Source organism: Halyomorpha halys, unplaced genomic scaffold (genome assembly GCF_000696795.3).
Source record: "Halyomorpha halys isolate HHAL.00 unplaced genomic scaffold, Hhal_1.1 Scaffold817.1, whole genome shotgun sequence".
Lineage (NCBI taxonomy): Eukaryota > Metazoa > Arthropoda > Insecta > Hemiptera > Pentatomidae > Halyomorpha > Halyomorpha halys.
In genome coordinates, this window is record NW_027106657.1 from 22511 (window position 1) to 39144 (window position 16634).

The following is a 16634-nucleotide window of genomic DNA, read 5'->3' on the forward strand; positions in this document are numbered from 1 at the left end:
ATAGAATTTTATCTTTTTTTTGTAAATGATCATTTTTATTTCTTTATGCACCTTTTGTAGAAGTTACAAAAACTGAATGACAGCATTGGTGAAACTCCATTTAACATAATTCTTAGTACACTTGTAGGTATTATGTTTTTAAATATTAACAATATTCAACACCAATTTACATTTAATACAAATAATCAAAAACAAAATTACAATGGTGTCCACTTCCTGATAGATAACCTATCAATGTGACCCTCACGTAGAAAAAGGTAAACAAAAATTCTTTACTTAAAAATATAGATTTTGTTATTCATTTTTATTCATTATATCTTCATGCTAGCATTCATTGAAATAACAATAAATAATTATGTTTTCGATTGATTAAACATTATTCAATATCAATGTCTACTATCGAAGGGAATATTTGATCCTACCTCTTTTAAGTACACTTTGTGCTGTTTGAATAGGTCATAGAGTCCGGTAGCTGGCCAGGGAAACATTACAATTGACCATAAAAAAGCTTTAAGCCATTAACTTTCATTTGTTACTTTCTAAATTTCATAAAATGTAAAAATATCAGCACAAATTGAGATTATAAAAAAAAAAAAATTGAAGTTTTAAAGTTTATAAAATTTCATACAATTTAACGAATCTTCTAAATTTTCGACAATACCTGACTAGAGAGACACTCTGTAATAATAAAAAAATAAACTTCATTCAAAGGAAAACCACATAGATAATAAAAATTGATAAATATCAATCTTTTCCAAGATGGTTTCAACTTATTCACTATATACTTGAAATGTAGTATGACAGCATAAGATTAAGCAGCACAGTATCGTAACATTAAGTAACCCCTATCGTTTTTTTTTTTTTATCTTTTGTATATATGTACAAGAATATATACAATAAATTTAGATAAAATAAATGTTAAAACATTCTCAACAACTGTTTTCTTATCACTACGATTTGAAATAATTTATGTGTATAATTTAAAAAAAAAAAATAGAGAAAAAAATTGTTTAAGTAAGAATAAAATTAGGATGATGTATATACATAAAAAGAGTTCAATTTCTTAAATACATCGCTCACAATGTTGAACCACATTTTCTAAAATTTTATTAATCCCCTTCTGATAACAAATATTAAAGAAATATTATCACCTAAAAGGTAAAGTATTACCAATTAAATCAACCATAAAAATAAAACAAACATAAACAAATATAAATTAATATTCAAGGGAAAAGTTATTTGATTATAAGAAAACATTATCATTTACGATTTAAAATGTCAGCGTAGGCTAATTTCAAAACACTCATAGGATAATAACAAAACCTAATTACTAAAGTAACTCTTAAGAACTAAAATTTCAATTCATGTTTCAAATCAAACTAAATTTATTAAAATTAAACAATTTTTTTTATATACTTTTTTTTCGTTTCTTAATATCAAAACATTTGAATTTGGTAGCAAGCATAGATAATTTTGAGAAGAAAATCAAACAATAAAAACAGACGTCCCTTCCTTTAGATAGAATAAATAAATATAATTATAATCGTCCAATTCTCTCGGCACTGAACGCTCCTCTTGGGCCTGCAAAGACATGTAATATATAAAATATTATAGAGGTAACAATAATTCAATAATTCAACAAGTATTTCAATGATATACTTAACAACTTTGGGAAAGTACTGTCATGAACAGTGTATAGTGTGTAAAGATGGGGCTAAAATGTGCTTATTGAAAGAGTATGGAAGTTTTCCACAAAATAAAATCACTTAGATAAATCTAATTGCCAACAGGTATTAAATTATTGTATTAAGATAGCCATCTTAATACAATAAGGCTAATTTAAGCCTTTACCATGGAAGATTACTGTACCAATCAACAACCAAATAAAATTGATACTGACTAAAAGTGAACTAAATTAAAATTCGTCTTTACCATCTTCTGGTATAGGTCACCGTTTTGTTCTACGCCTGCTGCTCCTGGTTCCCTCTTTCCAAGGAAGAGTGAAATCACTGAAAACAATAGTTATAATTATAGCATACACAAATATTTTTACTGTATCATTACTACATTTGAGGAATAACTATATTTATTGACAATTACGCAATAATATTTTATAACAACTTACTGAGGCTCTGTAACCACAGGCAGATTGATGCCGAAGACAGATACAGGCAAGATAGGTGTCATGGCTAGCTGAAGGCCCTCCCCGGCCTGGGGCCACAGGGACCTAGAGTAGGCTTGGTCAGTGTTATTACCAGCGTTCTCTCGAGACCTATGTTTTTCAATTTGTCTCTGCTCACGAATTCTCTGCACATCCCATCTAAACAAAAAGAATAATAATAATAGATATACAAAAAAAGGTTTCTTAAAAAAAAAAAAAAAAAGATAAATTAATTTTTTTTTTCCGTCTTGGCTAATTCTATTATTATTCTTAATAATAAATAATTTTATTTATTATTAATCGCGTGGACAGAAGATAGAAAACAAAACCATGCAGAGATAATGAGGGGAAAATGGAAGGAAAGGAAAAACAAAAATAAGAGAGAAGTCAGAAGTAATGATATTCACATGGTCCTAAGGCTGTTCCGTTAAAAAAAAAAAAAATATTAATAATAAATAATCTTATTATTAATATTATTTATTTTATCATCAATTAATTTTCTCATCTAAATAATTGATTAACTTTAAAGTTTATAATTTTATTGAAAAATAGCCCAAATTCTACTTTAATAGCCACTTATCTATACCATTTCCTTGAAAATTCACCACATTTTATTCTGTAATTAAAATATATTTTTAATAATTAATATTTTGATTACAGAATAAAATATGGTAAAATTTCACATAGAAATGGAATAAAAAAATGTATAAAGTGACCAATAGCTTTAAAACATTAATGTAAAAGAATAAATTATGAAAAAAAAAAAAAAAAAACACGAGAACAAAAGGAAAAAATAATAAAAGGTAAGTAAAGTTATCAAAATAATTTTTTTTTTAACTATAAATAAAATTGATTCTAAAATTAATTTTCAATATAATTAATACACTTTAAATGTAATAAATTATATACATGAGAAAATATCTGAAGATTAATGGGCTTAATTATAATGAACTTAATAAATAAATACGTAAGCAGTTTTGAACTGTTTTTGCTAACATGAAACTTACAAAAAATTATAAAATTAGGAGTAATGAAAGACGGTTAAATTTATCAAAAGTAAATTAAACAATGATTTTATGCAATGATTATATTTATACATATATATGTATAAATTATAGTTATACATGTATACATTGTATATTATATTTATACAATGATTATAGCAATGATATAACTCTAAAACATTTTAATTATTATCAATAAAAGAATCAAAATACATTGAAATTTTCTCTGTCTACATTTTCTATTAAATAAACAATTAATATTTTGTTATTAGGTCTCAAAGTGGTCACAAATAAAAGTTATGTATGAGACCATAAGAAATGGACTGCCAGGCAGATCTTAAAAATCAAGAATGTAAAGGGTAAAAGTAAACAAGTACTCAAAGAAATGGTCAACGGTTAAATGTCACTTAAGGTTTATAATAATGAAGAACCAATTCTGATACTGAAATACTGGTAATTATATAATTATATTTTTACCATTAAATAAAAATAGACAGCAACATTAATATAGCGATACAAGTAATACTAATTATTATCAGTAATTTGAAGATTACTTAAGGGTTACCTAAATACCAATATAATTATAATAAATGTTAATTACAAAATAAACCATAAAATTTTGAATGAAAGTACCTTTTTCTTTTCTTCTCATCGACCATCAACTTGTAGTGTCTTCTATCGAAGACATCATCGGACAGGTTTTCAGTTCCTTCCATAGTGTATGTTGACGTGAGAGGCTTTATCCTCCATTGAGGGACCTTCAATAGACAGCAAATTAACTGCTTGTATAATATTTCTAATCCAATTAGTAACAGAAAGTGATATTCTGCTATCAAGTTCATTAAAGTTTTATTAATATACAAGAGTGATATAATAACATAGTATAGGATAAGATATAAACAAAAACATAGTTGACAAAGTAAAAATGACTATTTACCTCAAGACAGACTTTTGATTTGGGATTATTATTAAGAACATCGCCCAGCATTTTAGCATCAGAATCACCGACACCAGTATAATATAGTTTATCTGTAGTAAGCTTGTCACTTAAGTCTATTTTTTTCTCATTCATCATTTTAAGACCATCTGTAAAAATAGAAAATAAATAAAAAACTTGTTTTACTAATATTATAGATGAGATGAAATAAAGATATCCACATGGCATATTACTTAATCAATTACAACAAATTCTGCTATATAGAGGATCTAATTAATCTTCAACAATTTTCAGTGATGATTAATTTTCTGTCTGATCGATTAGATGTTACCAAAAGAGCAATAAACTAATTTTTAAATTAAGGAAACAAAGAAGAGATTAGAAATAAAATTAAAAAGTAAATTTAAATATACCAAATACACAAATCATTACTAACCAAGTTTTGATTGTCTGTTAATCACTTTAAGGCGCTTCTGTTGAGTTTCGGAAAATGTCTTTTTACCAGCTGAACCACTAGGTCCAGATGATGCAGCATCTTGTACACGTCTCTTTCTACCAGTTTCTGTGGCATCTGAATTTTGCTGATGCCTCTTATCAGTGGTATTTGAGCGTTGTAATGAAACTCGCCTTTCCATCCGAGCAATTCGTTGCTTGAGCTACAAAATACATACATATTTTCATTAAAAAGATGGAAAATATTTAAACTGACTCATTTTTTTTAGGAATTATAGCAAGTAATTCTTATATTTAACGATAAAAACAATGATTTTACCTATTTTGCGTATCAAAGACATCTTCTAATTTTATAAAATGAATTCAGTAGTAAAATTCTGCTAATTTGATAGCTGAGATTTTTAACTTATGCTCCCCTTATACTGGATAAACAATTATACTCATTACAATAAAATAAAAATAAAAAGTAACATTTAAGAACACAATAGGCCTCACTGGCTGCATTGTAAAAAGCCAAAAAATACAAAAAAACAGCAACATATAAATTCAAAAATAAATGCATTTTATTTATTTTAATTTATGGATAGGGTACAACTATATCTAATTAGAAAAACTTTTATACTTTTGTTAAGAATTGTTTTGTTTTAATTATTACAAAATAGTTTCATTAAAATAATGGATTTTAAAATTACAAAACTTTTACTTTCCTGACATGACGGATTCATTATTAATTTAAAAAGTATTTGTTATGTTTTAAGTAATAGACTAGAAATTTGCGACTGCAACAGACCTGAAGTGGATATTACAGATATTCTATTCATTGTATAAACATTTATTACTTTAAAACAAAATGATAAAAATCAGCACTTCACAGAGAAATTTTGAATAACAGAATTAAAGTATTGTTTCCAACTAATAAGTAAATATTTCTAGCCATTTCAAATAATAAAATAAAATTATAGGAAATCTTTTAATTATGCATAAGTTGTATTGTTTACAAGGAGGTTATTTAAAGGTTATCCATTCAAAACAGTTGGGGTCCCTAGACAAGTCAATAATAGTGTCAACAATTATCATAAAGTCAACCAATTAATGGTATAAGAGGCACTATATATGATTGCTTATAGATCAATAGGCAATCATAGAAATATTGATTGAGAGAATATTGCTTACAAACATGTAATAGGTATTCTTTAATCAGACAGCACAGAGGTTAGGCCTAGAAAAGAATGTCTAAATGTAAAATTTAAACCAATTTGTAACTAAAATAGTGAATCACATTATGCCCCTTACAAACATAAAATTACAAAATAAATTTGAATAAAGTTATGGTAAAACAAAAATGTACTAAGAGATCTATCAGAAGATTTCTCTACTAGATGATCTATCAGATGACCTTCTACAAAATGTTCAAGACCTTTAATTTTACCTCAGAACTAATAAAGATATTCTGAATAAATTGTAGAAAATTTTAAAAAATAAAAGTAAATTTTGTCATGCACATTAGTGCTTACTAATTACTATAAAAAATATAAAATTTCAGATAACAAGTAAGAAAAAAAAAATTAAAATTTTATAACCTATTTAGTTTGTCTGAGGTATGGATTAAAGATCTAAAACTTAAGAATGCATAACCAACAAATAACCTCCAAGTAAACAAAAACTGAAGTCCTCTCTATCATAACTGAAGATGGCTCTTGAAAATATATTTATAAGTTTATAATAATAAGAAATCATTAATTCCAATATACCAAATATCAATCTACTAAAAATATGGCCAACTGCATTACAAGTAAAAGGAAAAAGTGTTATGCAGTAATAGTAACAGACAAAATCTAATGATCAGAAAATAAATTCCACAGGTAAATAAAATGATCTGAACGGATAAGAATGATTTATATAAATACAAGCAATCTGTACACATGAGATTAATGAATTTGAGCGGGGGAAGATTTGTAATTCTATCAGCAGCAGTATCTATTTTTTATAAAATCATTTAGCTATAGCAATTTAGTAAAAATAAAAGATCAGATCTGAAGTTGATAAAAAAAAAAATAGAAGATTGTCAACAAATATTATTTGTTTCAGCATTATAGAAATTATTTTAAGACTTCTGGCATGAATAGTTACTAGTGCCCCAACCAAAATAATTCCAGTTTACAGTGGATTGGGAGCTCCAAGAAATAAGCCAGATAAAAGAGCATAACCTGGCCAAGGCAAAATATAACCTTACCTCCAATTGTGGAACAACTACCCAAACAAACCCTTCTAGATAACGTAAAATTGTCAATGAACCAGAATCAAACTACAGATATGTAGGAAAAAAACATTTGAAACAAGGAAATGGCCAAGAAAAAGTTCAACAATAAACAGATAAATAAAAACCTAAATTCTAAAATTGTACCCCAGAAGCATCCATTTTGAATACTATCCACGCTGGATAGAAATGTATAAATCTAAAGAAAAGACATGAGAATTAAGTTTCAATTACAGAAACTACTCAAAAAATTACCATTTCATTTTCATTTTTCAAGTCGTCTATCAATTTGTCCCTTTTTTGCAGCTGTTCAGACTGAAGCTGAATAAAGTCGAGGTGAATGAGAAGAAGTTCTTTCATGTTTGTCATTTCTTCATTGGCATTTTCTTCGAGTTCCCCGTCCTTGGGCTCCAAATCGGAATCTGGTCCCTTCATCTTTTGGTCCAATTTGACAATTCCCTCAAACTGAGTGGGCACCATGTTGACTAGGAAACCCCCGCCAGCCGCTTTAGGTTCATCCTTCTTGCCTTTATCGGCCCCGTTACAGAGCGCCGTTGACATCCTCATCCGTGGCTACACTCTTTGACACTTTCACTATTTTATACAAACTATATTCGATAATACAGTAATCAAACTCCCCCCACAATTGATTCGATTACACACTCGACGCGATCTCATTTAACTAACAACAACCAACAGCCTCCATACTTAAACTAAATGCCGCTCGGAGCGCTTCAATCTGTGGCGCTCTTCACTTCTGATAAGAAAAAAAAAACCGTTTCAACTGTCATTTGGTAGATAGCGTGTTTCTTTCGTATTTCTTTCAACTTTTCTGATATTCTGAAAGGAATATTTCAATAAATATTTTAAAACATAGTATCACAGTGATATAAATACTATCGAAAATATTTATACTTCAACAATGTGTTGTTTAAAACACATTGCTCGTTGCCAATAGGCGAAGGTCAGTTTTTGATATCGGTTCCCAAAATGACCATTCAAAAATAATTCTTATAAAGTAAAATAGAATATTGTTTATTTCACCTTCAAACAACGCTATTATCGGAATGATTGGCGTTTTTCTCCTTAATGTATAATTATAAAAAGTTGAACTAAAATGAAACTCCTGAAAATTTGAAAATAAATCGTTTTTGAAATTGAATCGCGTAAAATAAATTTGTGCTTCTACTTCGATTTATTCATTGAATATGTATTCAAGACCTATTTAACATTCATCTAGTTTTCCTCGTACAATCTATAATGCTTGTTTTTGAAATTTAAACTTATATAAAAAAGAATATTTTAACACTAACACAAAATGCTGAAAGGGTATTGTATTAAAAATCATTTTGGAAAATACTGATTTAATAGAACTTTAGCTGATAGATATGCAGAAAATAAAATAAAAAATATGCACAGTGAAACGTAAAATTAAATAATAACAACAAGGTTTTTCGAAAATTGATGAAAACGGAAATAATAGCAAATAAAAAATTATATAAAAATAAATCTAAAATGCAGTACACACTAAAATATGAAAAAAAGGAATAAAGATATTAACATATATTTATTACATATTAATATAATATTTCAAAGAATCCATTTCTGTTCATCAGATCAGGGCCCATGTTTTATAATGAAGTCTAATAGTGATATTAAATGATTTAAAAATTACAAGTCAGCGAAATTGTATGAAGTATAAACCACAAGACTAATAGGTTTATAGACTAATAATAATAAACAACACTAATAGACTAATAATGACTCTGTTATGATATTTGTTTCAATTTGATAGCCCTGCCGAAGCCATGCAAAGTGTGGCGAAACGTTGGTTTACAATAAATAGTTTACTATTTTGATACCTATATTGACCACCACCCAGACTATCTTCCAACTATCTACAAGACTAATAGTATTACTTTGTAGTTCATTACAAACCAGATCTCTGATATTTGTGACAAATAAGATAAAATCTCGATTAATACAAACTGGTATAAATCAGTTTTATGTAGTAATAAACATAGGTTTCAACTTACATTGAGTTACCCCATTACGTTCCATGACGCTTCTTGAATATGAACAAATTAGACATTTCTCGAAAACATTTCATAATCTGTTAAAAAAACACTGATTCCCTTTCCGAAAAATGACAAAAAGAAGTCAAATAAGTGTTAGGATCCATTTTCACTGTCAATTCCTATTCATCAGTGCCTTGTCAAATTTATTTTCCTTCAGTCTAACTCTATGGCCGCATAGCTCTTTCTCCGTTCCACACTGTTCCTTTTTCTTTCAGTATGCGACAAACATATGTAATAAACGCTCTATGGGCATACATACCAAATAGGGCTGGGGCCATAGTCTGCAGGAAATCCAGACAAACCCGACAACCAATATTTTTGCTAGGATTTGTTGTTAGCATGGGTATAGGCAGGATTTCACCAAGGGAAGAGCAGACCCCAGGCCAAGTAAAGGGTAAAAGAAAGATATGTAATTCCGCATTCCAAGAAATACTTCCACCATTTTATTGCTACTGCATAATTTCTATTATCACAAAAAAAATATTGAAAATCGAGCATAAACTCAATTATTGTTCATAAATACATACAATAAATACAAAAATAAGAGAGACGATGAAGAGGTTTGCTATGAGAGCATCAGCCTTCTAGGATTGCCAGCAAAAATATTAACTACCTCTTCTACGATGGTTGCCTTCTTTGATTTATTTTTAACAAACATTCTGAGATTATTAAAATGGCAAACTGTAAGTTATAATTGGAATAATGAAATCTAAAAAAAGTTCTTTTTCTATTCGTTTTAGAGATAAGTATATAACGAATAATTACGCTCATTGAATTTCATCTTTTTTACCGAAGAATTGAAATATATGTATGTTGTCCCTTCGAAAGTGTGGTTGTGATCTTGTGATCCGTGAAGATGTCAACTCAACAATATTTACCTTTCTAATTATATCATACTTCCAGAAAGAAATCTTCTATCAACTAAGTTCACTATTTTCTTTTTCCTTGTGTCCCGAAAATCTAGATGGGGGGCTCCCCCTGCTCGCCTCTGCCTCCGTCTATCGTTTTAAGAACTATTGCATTATCTTTCCTCATGTTTGAGTACTTGTTGAAAGAATCAAAGAGATAAAAGCATAATAAAGTTATTCAAAGCTTCATATTTTTCAGATATTTTCTCAGGGGACTCCACTTTGACCTAAGTCTGGAGTGAGGATGGACAGCAGTCGATTCAATTTCAAGGTGATCTGGAGACCTCTATCGGTTACCACTGCTTCAAATCATCAACCACAATCGCAAAGTTTTTCTAATATAAATTAGGAATTTTTATATGATTAATAAAAATTAGAAATAAAATAAAATATGCAATAATTCATTTTTCATAGAGTAAAAGAGAAGGGATAAGGAGAGTATCATCCTGTGTTATGAATTAGTCGGTTAAGGAGAAAAGTTTTATAAATATTTTGGAATGAGTGAGAATCATTTGTACCTTTTGTTAAGAAAATTGAAATATCATTAACAGTATGTATTGAGCGAGTAACATAGTAGTCAAGGATAACATAAATATAAATAAACAATATTTATTTATAATTGTTCGACAAAAGTATGAAAACGGTAATAATAACAAATAAAAAAGTATATAAAAATAAATCTAAAATTCAGTACACACTAAAAGAAAGGAAAAGGGGATAAGAGTTAGATCAAGAATAAAGGAAAATAATGAACAAAATAGAACACCTAAGGAAAAAAATAACTTCCTTTTTTCTTGATTTTACTCTTATTTCTTTTTTCCATCTTTTAGTAAGTACTGTATTTTATATTCCTTTTTATCCACTTTTTTTATTTTTTACTATTTCCGTTTTCATTCATTGTCTAAAATCTTTTTGTTACTCTTATTTAATTTTATTATTATTTATTTTTCACTGTACTTCATAATATCTTCAATTAACATTGTTCATTTTTCTAGAAATTATTATAATTAACCACACCTTATTTTTTTAAAATTCATTTATTGCTATTTATAACTGCATTTACATAAAAATACATCAAGTAGATTTGATGTAAGATAAAAATACAGGCATGTAGAGAAACAACCCATTGGTAGCACTCTAATCATATTTCTACACTAGAAGGTCTCAAGTCCATCTTCTGTTCAGGCACCTAGAGGATTGTCAGGAATAGGAGAAGAAGCAAGGTTAGAAACTAATGGGTTTGAGTGTTTAGTATCATAGATATCATGCTTAGTAATCATAGAAGAATTAAAAAAAAAATTTGGTCCCCAATCTCATCACCAAACTTTATCTTACGACCCTTATTTGAATTAAAACTTATCTTGGCTACTTTCAGAGCAGATGTTTATATGCGATTCACTGTTATAGTACTTTCCCTTACTAATTTTCCCAACGAGCTTTCAGTTGACAAACTAACTCCTATCACAACAGTTTCTTGAAAAGTGCAATTTAATAATTCTGCAATTTTTTTTTTGCTCATATCTTTATTGGTATTTACAACTGTACATTTATACAAATATACACCCAGTAAATTTGGTTTTTGTTCATAGTGGAGTGGTACAGGCGTGTAGAAAAACTACCTATTCGTAGCACACTTTTTTACACTAGCAGGTCACGTGGCCATCTTCTTTTCAAGCGCCTCGGAGGATTGTCAGGAATGGAAGAGGATGTAAGATTAGAAACTAGTAGGTTTGGGTTGTTAGAGAGTTTATAATAGAAGGAATCGTATCTGGTTTGGGCTAGATATGGAACATTAAGGTCTTTATGTATGATTTTATTTGTGACAAAGTAAGGAGCATTGAGGATTTTACGAAGGATTTTGGATTGTAAGGATTGAATACGAGAGGAATTCGAAGGTTTAGTGGAGCTCCAAAGCTCAACTCCGTATGTACAGATATAATAGTTGTGTAGATCAGTCATTTGTAATGAATTGGACGTTTAGACCGTTTATCTAGTATGTGCTGTAATAGTCGGAATCGACGTGCAGTATCCTGTCTTGTGTGAGGTTTCCGGGTAAGTCGTTTGTCCAGATGTAGTCCAAGGTAGCGAATCTGTTCCACAGTGGTAAGAGCAACATTATTAAAGGATACTGTAGGGCAGTAAGTAGGTTTACGGCGAAGGGTGAAGATGATTTGATGGGATTTATTGATATTTATTATTATCCTCCAATTACGGCACTGAGGGTGGTGAGAGTAGTGGTTGAATTGTTTAGGATTAGCTGTATAGACTACGTAGAGGATGGGACCAAAGATACTGCCTGATGATACAAAATGACAAAACTCTGGATATTTTCAGTGGTATGGAGGTAACATGAAGGATATTGAAGCTAGGATATCATACAGACAGCTAATACGTCTTAAGAAAGTAGAATTTAGACTCTGCAAGTTAAAAAACTTGCTAAAGAAACACCAAACAATATTGGACAACAATAAAATCGCTACAACCATATAAAAGCAATAAAAACGAGATAGATTTGAGCAGGTTCTATAAAACACAATATGCTTATGAATAGGGATAGGATTTTTATGTTTTCACATATTTTTACCTGACCATGATATCTGCGATTCCTTACTAACTAAAGATGTTTCAAGACATATCTGGCCAAAAGAAGCCATTTTTATTTCACATATTTGGCCTTTTTTACATATTTTCACATATTTTGTTGAAAATCACATATTTTCTGAAATATTTGTTATTTTTAACATATTTTTAGGTATTTTGTCCTGAATCACATATTTCCTTAAATTATTTGTTCAATTGTAAATACATTTTTCGCAGCAACAACGTAAAATTCAAGAGAACGCAAGAAACTTAAAAGTGAAATTTCTCATTTATCATAAATAGTACGTACAAATTCAATATCTTTATCTTTGAACAAAAATTAAAAGCAGTGGCAATAATAAATTTTCACACAGAATTACGACGAGAATTTCTCAGAAGAGCCTAATTAAAAAGAGCAAGGGTCTTATTCCTTATTATAACAAATGATGACACAGCCGCCCAGGTGTTGCAATATATGCTAGATCCAATGGAAAAAGCTTCATTTAAGTATACCCCGATAACATCAGTAAATATTGAAAGATCTTTTAGCCGTTACAAGTCCATTCTGCGGTCAAACCGACGAAGATTTTTATTTGAATTTTTTTTTTTTAATTATTTATTTAATGTAATTTACAACTGTACAAAATAATACAATAGGTAAATATGTAGTATGTTTCATATACACTTGAAAATCTTGGGAAGGAACCACCCACTAGTGGTACTTCAAACATTAATTTAAATTAGAAGGTCCCATGGCCATCTTTTTTTCAGACGCCTCGGAGGATTATCAGGGATTGTTAAGGATGAAAGATTAAGATTTAATGGGTTAGGATGGTTAAGGAGTTTGGAATGAAAAGACGCATATCTGTTTTGGGTCAAATCTGCAACGAATGGGATGTTAAGTTTATATTTGAAAATTTAAAAAAGTCATTTAATCTGCAATAATTTTGTAACTGGCCCTGCTTTGATTGATTGATTTCTTTCAAAGTTTTAAATATTTTTCTAAAGTTTTTTTTTCTTTTTATATCCAACATATTAAATTTTTCTCGGTGACCCATCCGCTTTTAGATAGTGGTATTTCCCAAGAGGAACTACACACTGTGTGTGTGTGTGTGTCGAAAATGAATTTCTGTCTGTACCCTCAGGATTGGACCTTAAACTGTTTTTTATATATGTAACGCAAAACCTTTTGCTTAGAGCTGGACTACTATCGTCCCAATAGGAGGCATTGTTTTGTTTTTTAATATTATTAAGTATGAAGTGACGTTTTTTATTTTACTGTTTTATTCTAACGAATATGGATAGCCCAGCTTGGATATATTGTTTGCTATTACTTTATATAGACGATCTTTAACTCATCATTTTTATAAATTACTACAATTGATTATCTATTTTGAGTATTTCACAGGCTAACTTTGTTTGTACTAACTTTGTTACTGGGGGTTGCCCCAGCAAGGAATAAATACATTATTATTATTAGTTATAAAAATTCATATTTTAGGGTTACTCAAGTCGGGAATAACGAACATCAACTTAGTTCCAGGAAGAAACACAACATTTTAACAGAATACAACAAAACAGTGCATTTATGATTGTGATCAGGAGAGTTAGACACGTTCGGCTGTCTTGGATTTTCCAGTCTTTATTTCTTCACTTTTCTCCTTAAGTTAATTATTAAAGTACATATTTATACATTTTTTATTACTACTGTTAACAATTTAACATGGTTAATTATATCAAATCAACAAAATTAAGGGTACTTTAGAGGAAGATTTTTTTTAAATTCCTATTTTAATGATTATAAGACCTATTTGATACTACACTTGATTGTATCAATACATACTAAATATATACAAATAATACAATAATATAAAATAAATATATAAAAATATATCAATATGTACCGAGTTTAATCAAGTTCGTTAGAGCCGTTTTTAAGAAAAACTAAAATTCCGAAAAATCGGTTCTATAAATTGACACTTCCGGGTTTTCGATATTATCAACAAAGTTGATGTAACATCCAAGGCATATACCATCCTTACTCACACTCACACACCGACCATTTTGCAAGTATTGGTTATTTGGACTCAGAAGGTGTATTTCCAACGAAAAAAAAAATACGTATGATGTATTATGATTTTTTTTTAATAAAGATTTTCTTTTTTCTTTTAAGTGGGGAACTCTCCCCCCTCCCCACTCCTCTGCATCCGTCAATGAACAAAACAAACAACTGTGGCCTTTATGGGTAACTAATACCTTGTACTGTCGATCATTTTCGCAGAAAACATTCTTACTTCTTTAGGCTAACATCGAATTTTGCCTGAAACCTAATAATAAAGCTAAGGAAGAAATCATCAGAAGAACACAAGAATAATGTTCGGTACAAAATAATGGGTTCAATGAAGAAAAAAAAATGAAACCAGTCTCTTAATTACTATTAGAGACGGGTTTCATTAATATCCTACTGGATTAAGCTCCGTGTTCTTGTTATTCGAAACACAATGTTGAATTGGAACGGTATTAGGAAAATTTGTAAAAGGAAGATATTGAGTCCAGGTCTAGTCAGAAGAACTCAAATAGTGATTAAAATGTTTATAGTTTCGGTCCACTTTGGAAGGCTTCTTCAGGGCTATAGATATGGGCCATCCTCCCATTTCATACAAATTTAATGGTTCTGATTTCACTGTGAAAGAATTGCGTTTTCCAATGTTTTTTTCATAAATTGCTCCTGGGTAGTCTGCTAATGATGTTTACAAAAAAAATATGTTGTAAGGTGATAGTTTTATCCACAGCAGAAGAAAGACGTGGCGACTGTTGGATTGAATTCCAAAGAGCGAGGGCGTGAGTATCATCAGCTCAAACTTGAAGAATTAAAAAATATTTTTAATCATCCAAAATAACTGAATAAAAAAAAAAAGAATAATAGTTATTTTAATCTCTGAATGCTATTTAAAAGTGGTAAAAACAAACCTGAAAACCAATTTTACCAATTAGAGTTCAGGTTCTACTGCCGACAAACATCTCCTTTGTTCCTATTTCCCTCACTTAAATTTTATCTCCTTCACTGTTGGAGGTTGAAGGTGAAAAAGAGTTGTAGACTGGTCTCTCAGGAACTTACTCCTCAGTAGTCAGCTAAGTGACAAACCCTTCTGATATGAGATTTTACCGGAAGATTATCACCTGTGAAGAAAAGTGGATTAACTGGCGTAATCCAAATACCCGTGAGCAATGGCTAGATCACGGTCAAACTGCTTTTCCGGTCGCTGCAAGGTGGTAATTTGAAAAAAAATCCATGCTTTGCGTTTTTTTTTAGTTTTGAAGGTGTTATTCATCACGAATTTGTCCCTGATGGATGATCTACGAATTCTGAATTCTACTGAGAACAACTGGAAAGATTGTACGCCAAGTTGTCAGAGCGTTATCCTGCTTTGATATACCTAAAAGGAGTTTTATTCCAAGATAATGCTCGTTCTCACAGTTCCCGTGGAACCAAAGAAAAGTTTAAAGAACTTCATGGGTTCGAACTCCTGCCTCATCTACCACTTAGTCCAGAACTCGCACCATCGGATTACTACTTGTCTCGATCCATGGTCCATTTCCTTCAAGGGAAAAAAATTAATAATTTTTCGGAAGTTAAATTGTTGTCCAAGAGTTCTTTGACAGCCATCCCAAAGAATTTTGTCCGCATGGGATCGAGCAATGGGCTAGCAGATGACGGTAGGTAGCAATGGACTATACTTTGAGTATTAATTGTATTTTATATCAAAGAAATAATAATAAGAAATATTTGGTTGTAAAACGGTCATTTTTGTTTTTATACGTCCCATTAGATGTGAGGAAAATAGGTTTTGGGGACTACATTGAAGTGGAACATTCCATGTGAGTCTCTTATCAACATTATTTATAGTCATTATATCATTATCATCGAACTCTCTTATAAACACACAAATTAACTGTAATACAGCGTGAATCAAATTGACATTTTAGGAAATATCACTGTCTGTGGGAGATAATAGGTGAAATGACACTGATTACTCTCATAAAAGCACACTCACAAGGGAACTAGAGCTAGAAATTCTGTGTAATAGGATATCCTCGTTTTGGCGGGTATCTACTTTCCATGAATGATAATAAAACAAGATTTCCAATGTGTTGGCGCCCAATTTCGAAAAATGTGAGAGGAATAGATTGTATCTATGGGGCAGGTAGATTATATATCATAATTTTTTTTCTATACATCTAATAGCAAAATATGT

The 16634-nt window shown here is 29.8% G+C and overlaps 1 protein-coding gene and 1 pseudogene across 1 annotated transcript; both read right to left on the minus strand.

Moving 5' to 3' along the window:
* Positions 1 to 700: 700 nt before the first annotated feature.
* Positions 701 to 7705, minus strand: msl-1 (male-specific lethal 1). Its single transcript, XM_014429748.2, has 7 exons — positions 7068 to 7705; positions 4539 to 4758; positions 4103 to 4251; positions 3799 to 3923; positions 2126 to 2320; positions 1933 to 2009; positions 701 to 1581 (listed from the first exon to the last, which is right to left on the minus strand). Exons 1-6 carry the CDS (start codon positions 7377 to 7379, stop codon positions 1949 to 1951), a joined length of 1062 nt encoding a protein of 353 aa, XP_014285234.1. The 5' UTR covers positions 7380 to 7705; the 3' UTR covers positions 701 to 1581; positions 1933 to 1948.
* Positions 7706 to 15265: 7560 nt separating this feature from the next.
* LOC106686421 (histone-lysine N-methyltransferase SETMAR-like) overlaps positions 15266 to 16634 on the minus strand; it is a 6121-nt pseudogene continuing 4752 nt past the window's right edge.

Excerpts from the sequence above, each read along its gene's own strand:
- msl-1 (XM_014429748.2), bottom strand. The coding sequence starts at position 7,379 with ATGAGGATGTCAACGGCGCTCTGTAACGGGGCCGATAAAGGCAAGAAG. Across the intron at positions 3,924-4,102 it reads AATCAAAAGTCTGTCTTGAG|GTCCCTCAATGGAGGATAAA; the intron begins GTAAATAGTCAT and ends TGTCTATTGAAG. Across the intron at positions 2,321-3,798 it reads GATGAGAAGAAAAGAAAAAG|ATGGGATGTGCAGAGAATTC; the intron begins GTACTTTCATTC and ends CTTTTTGTTTAG.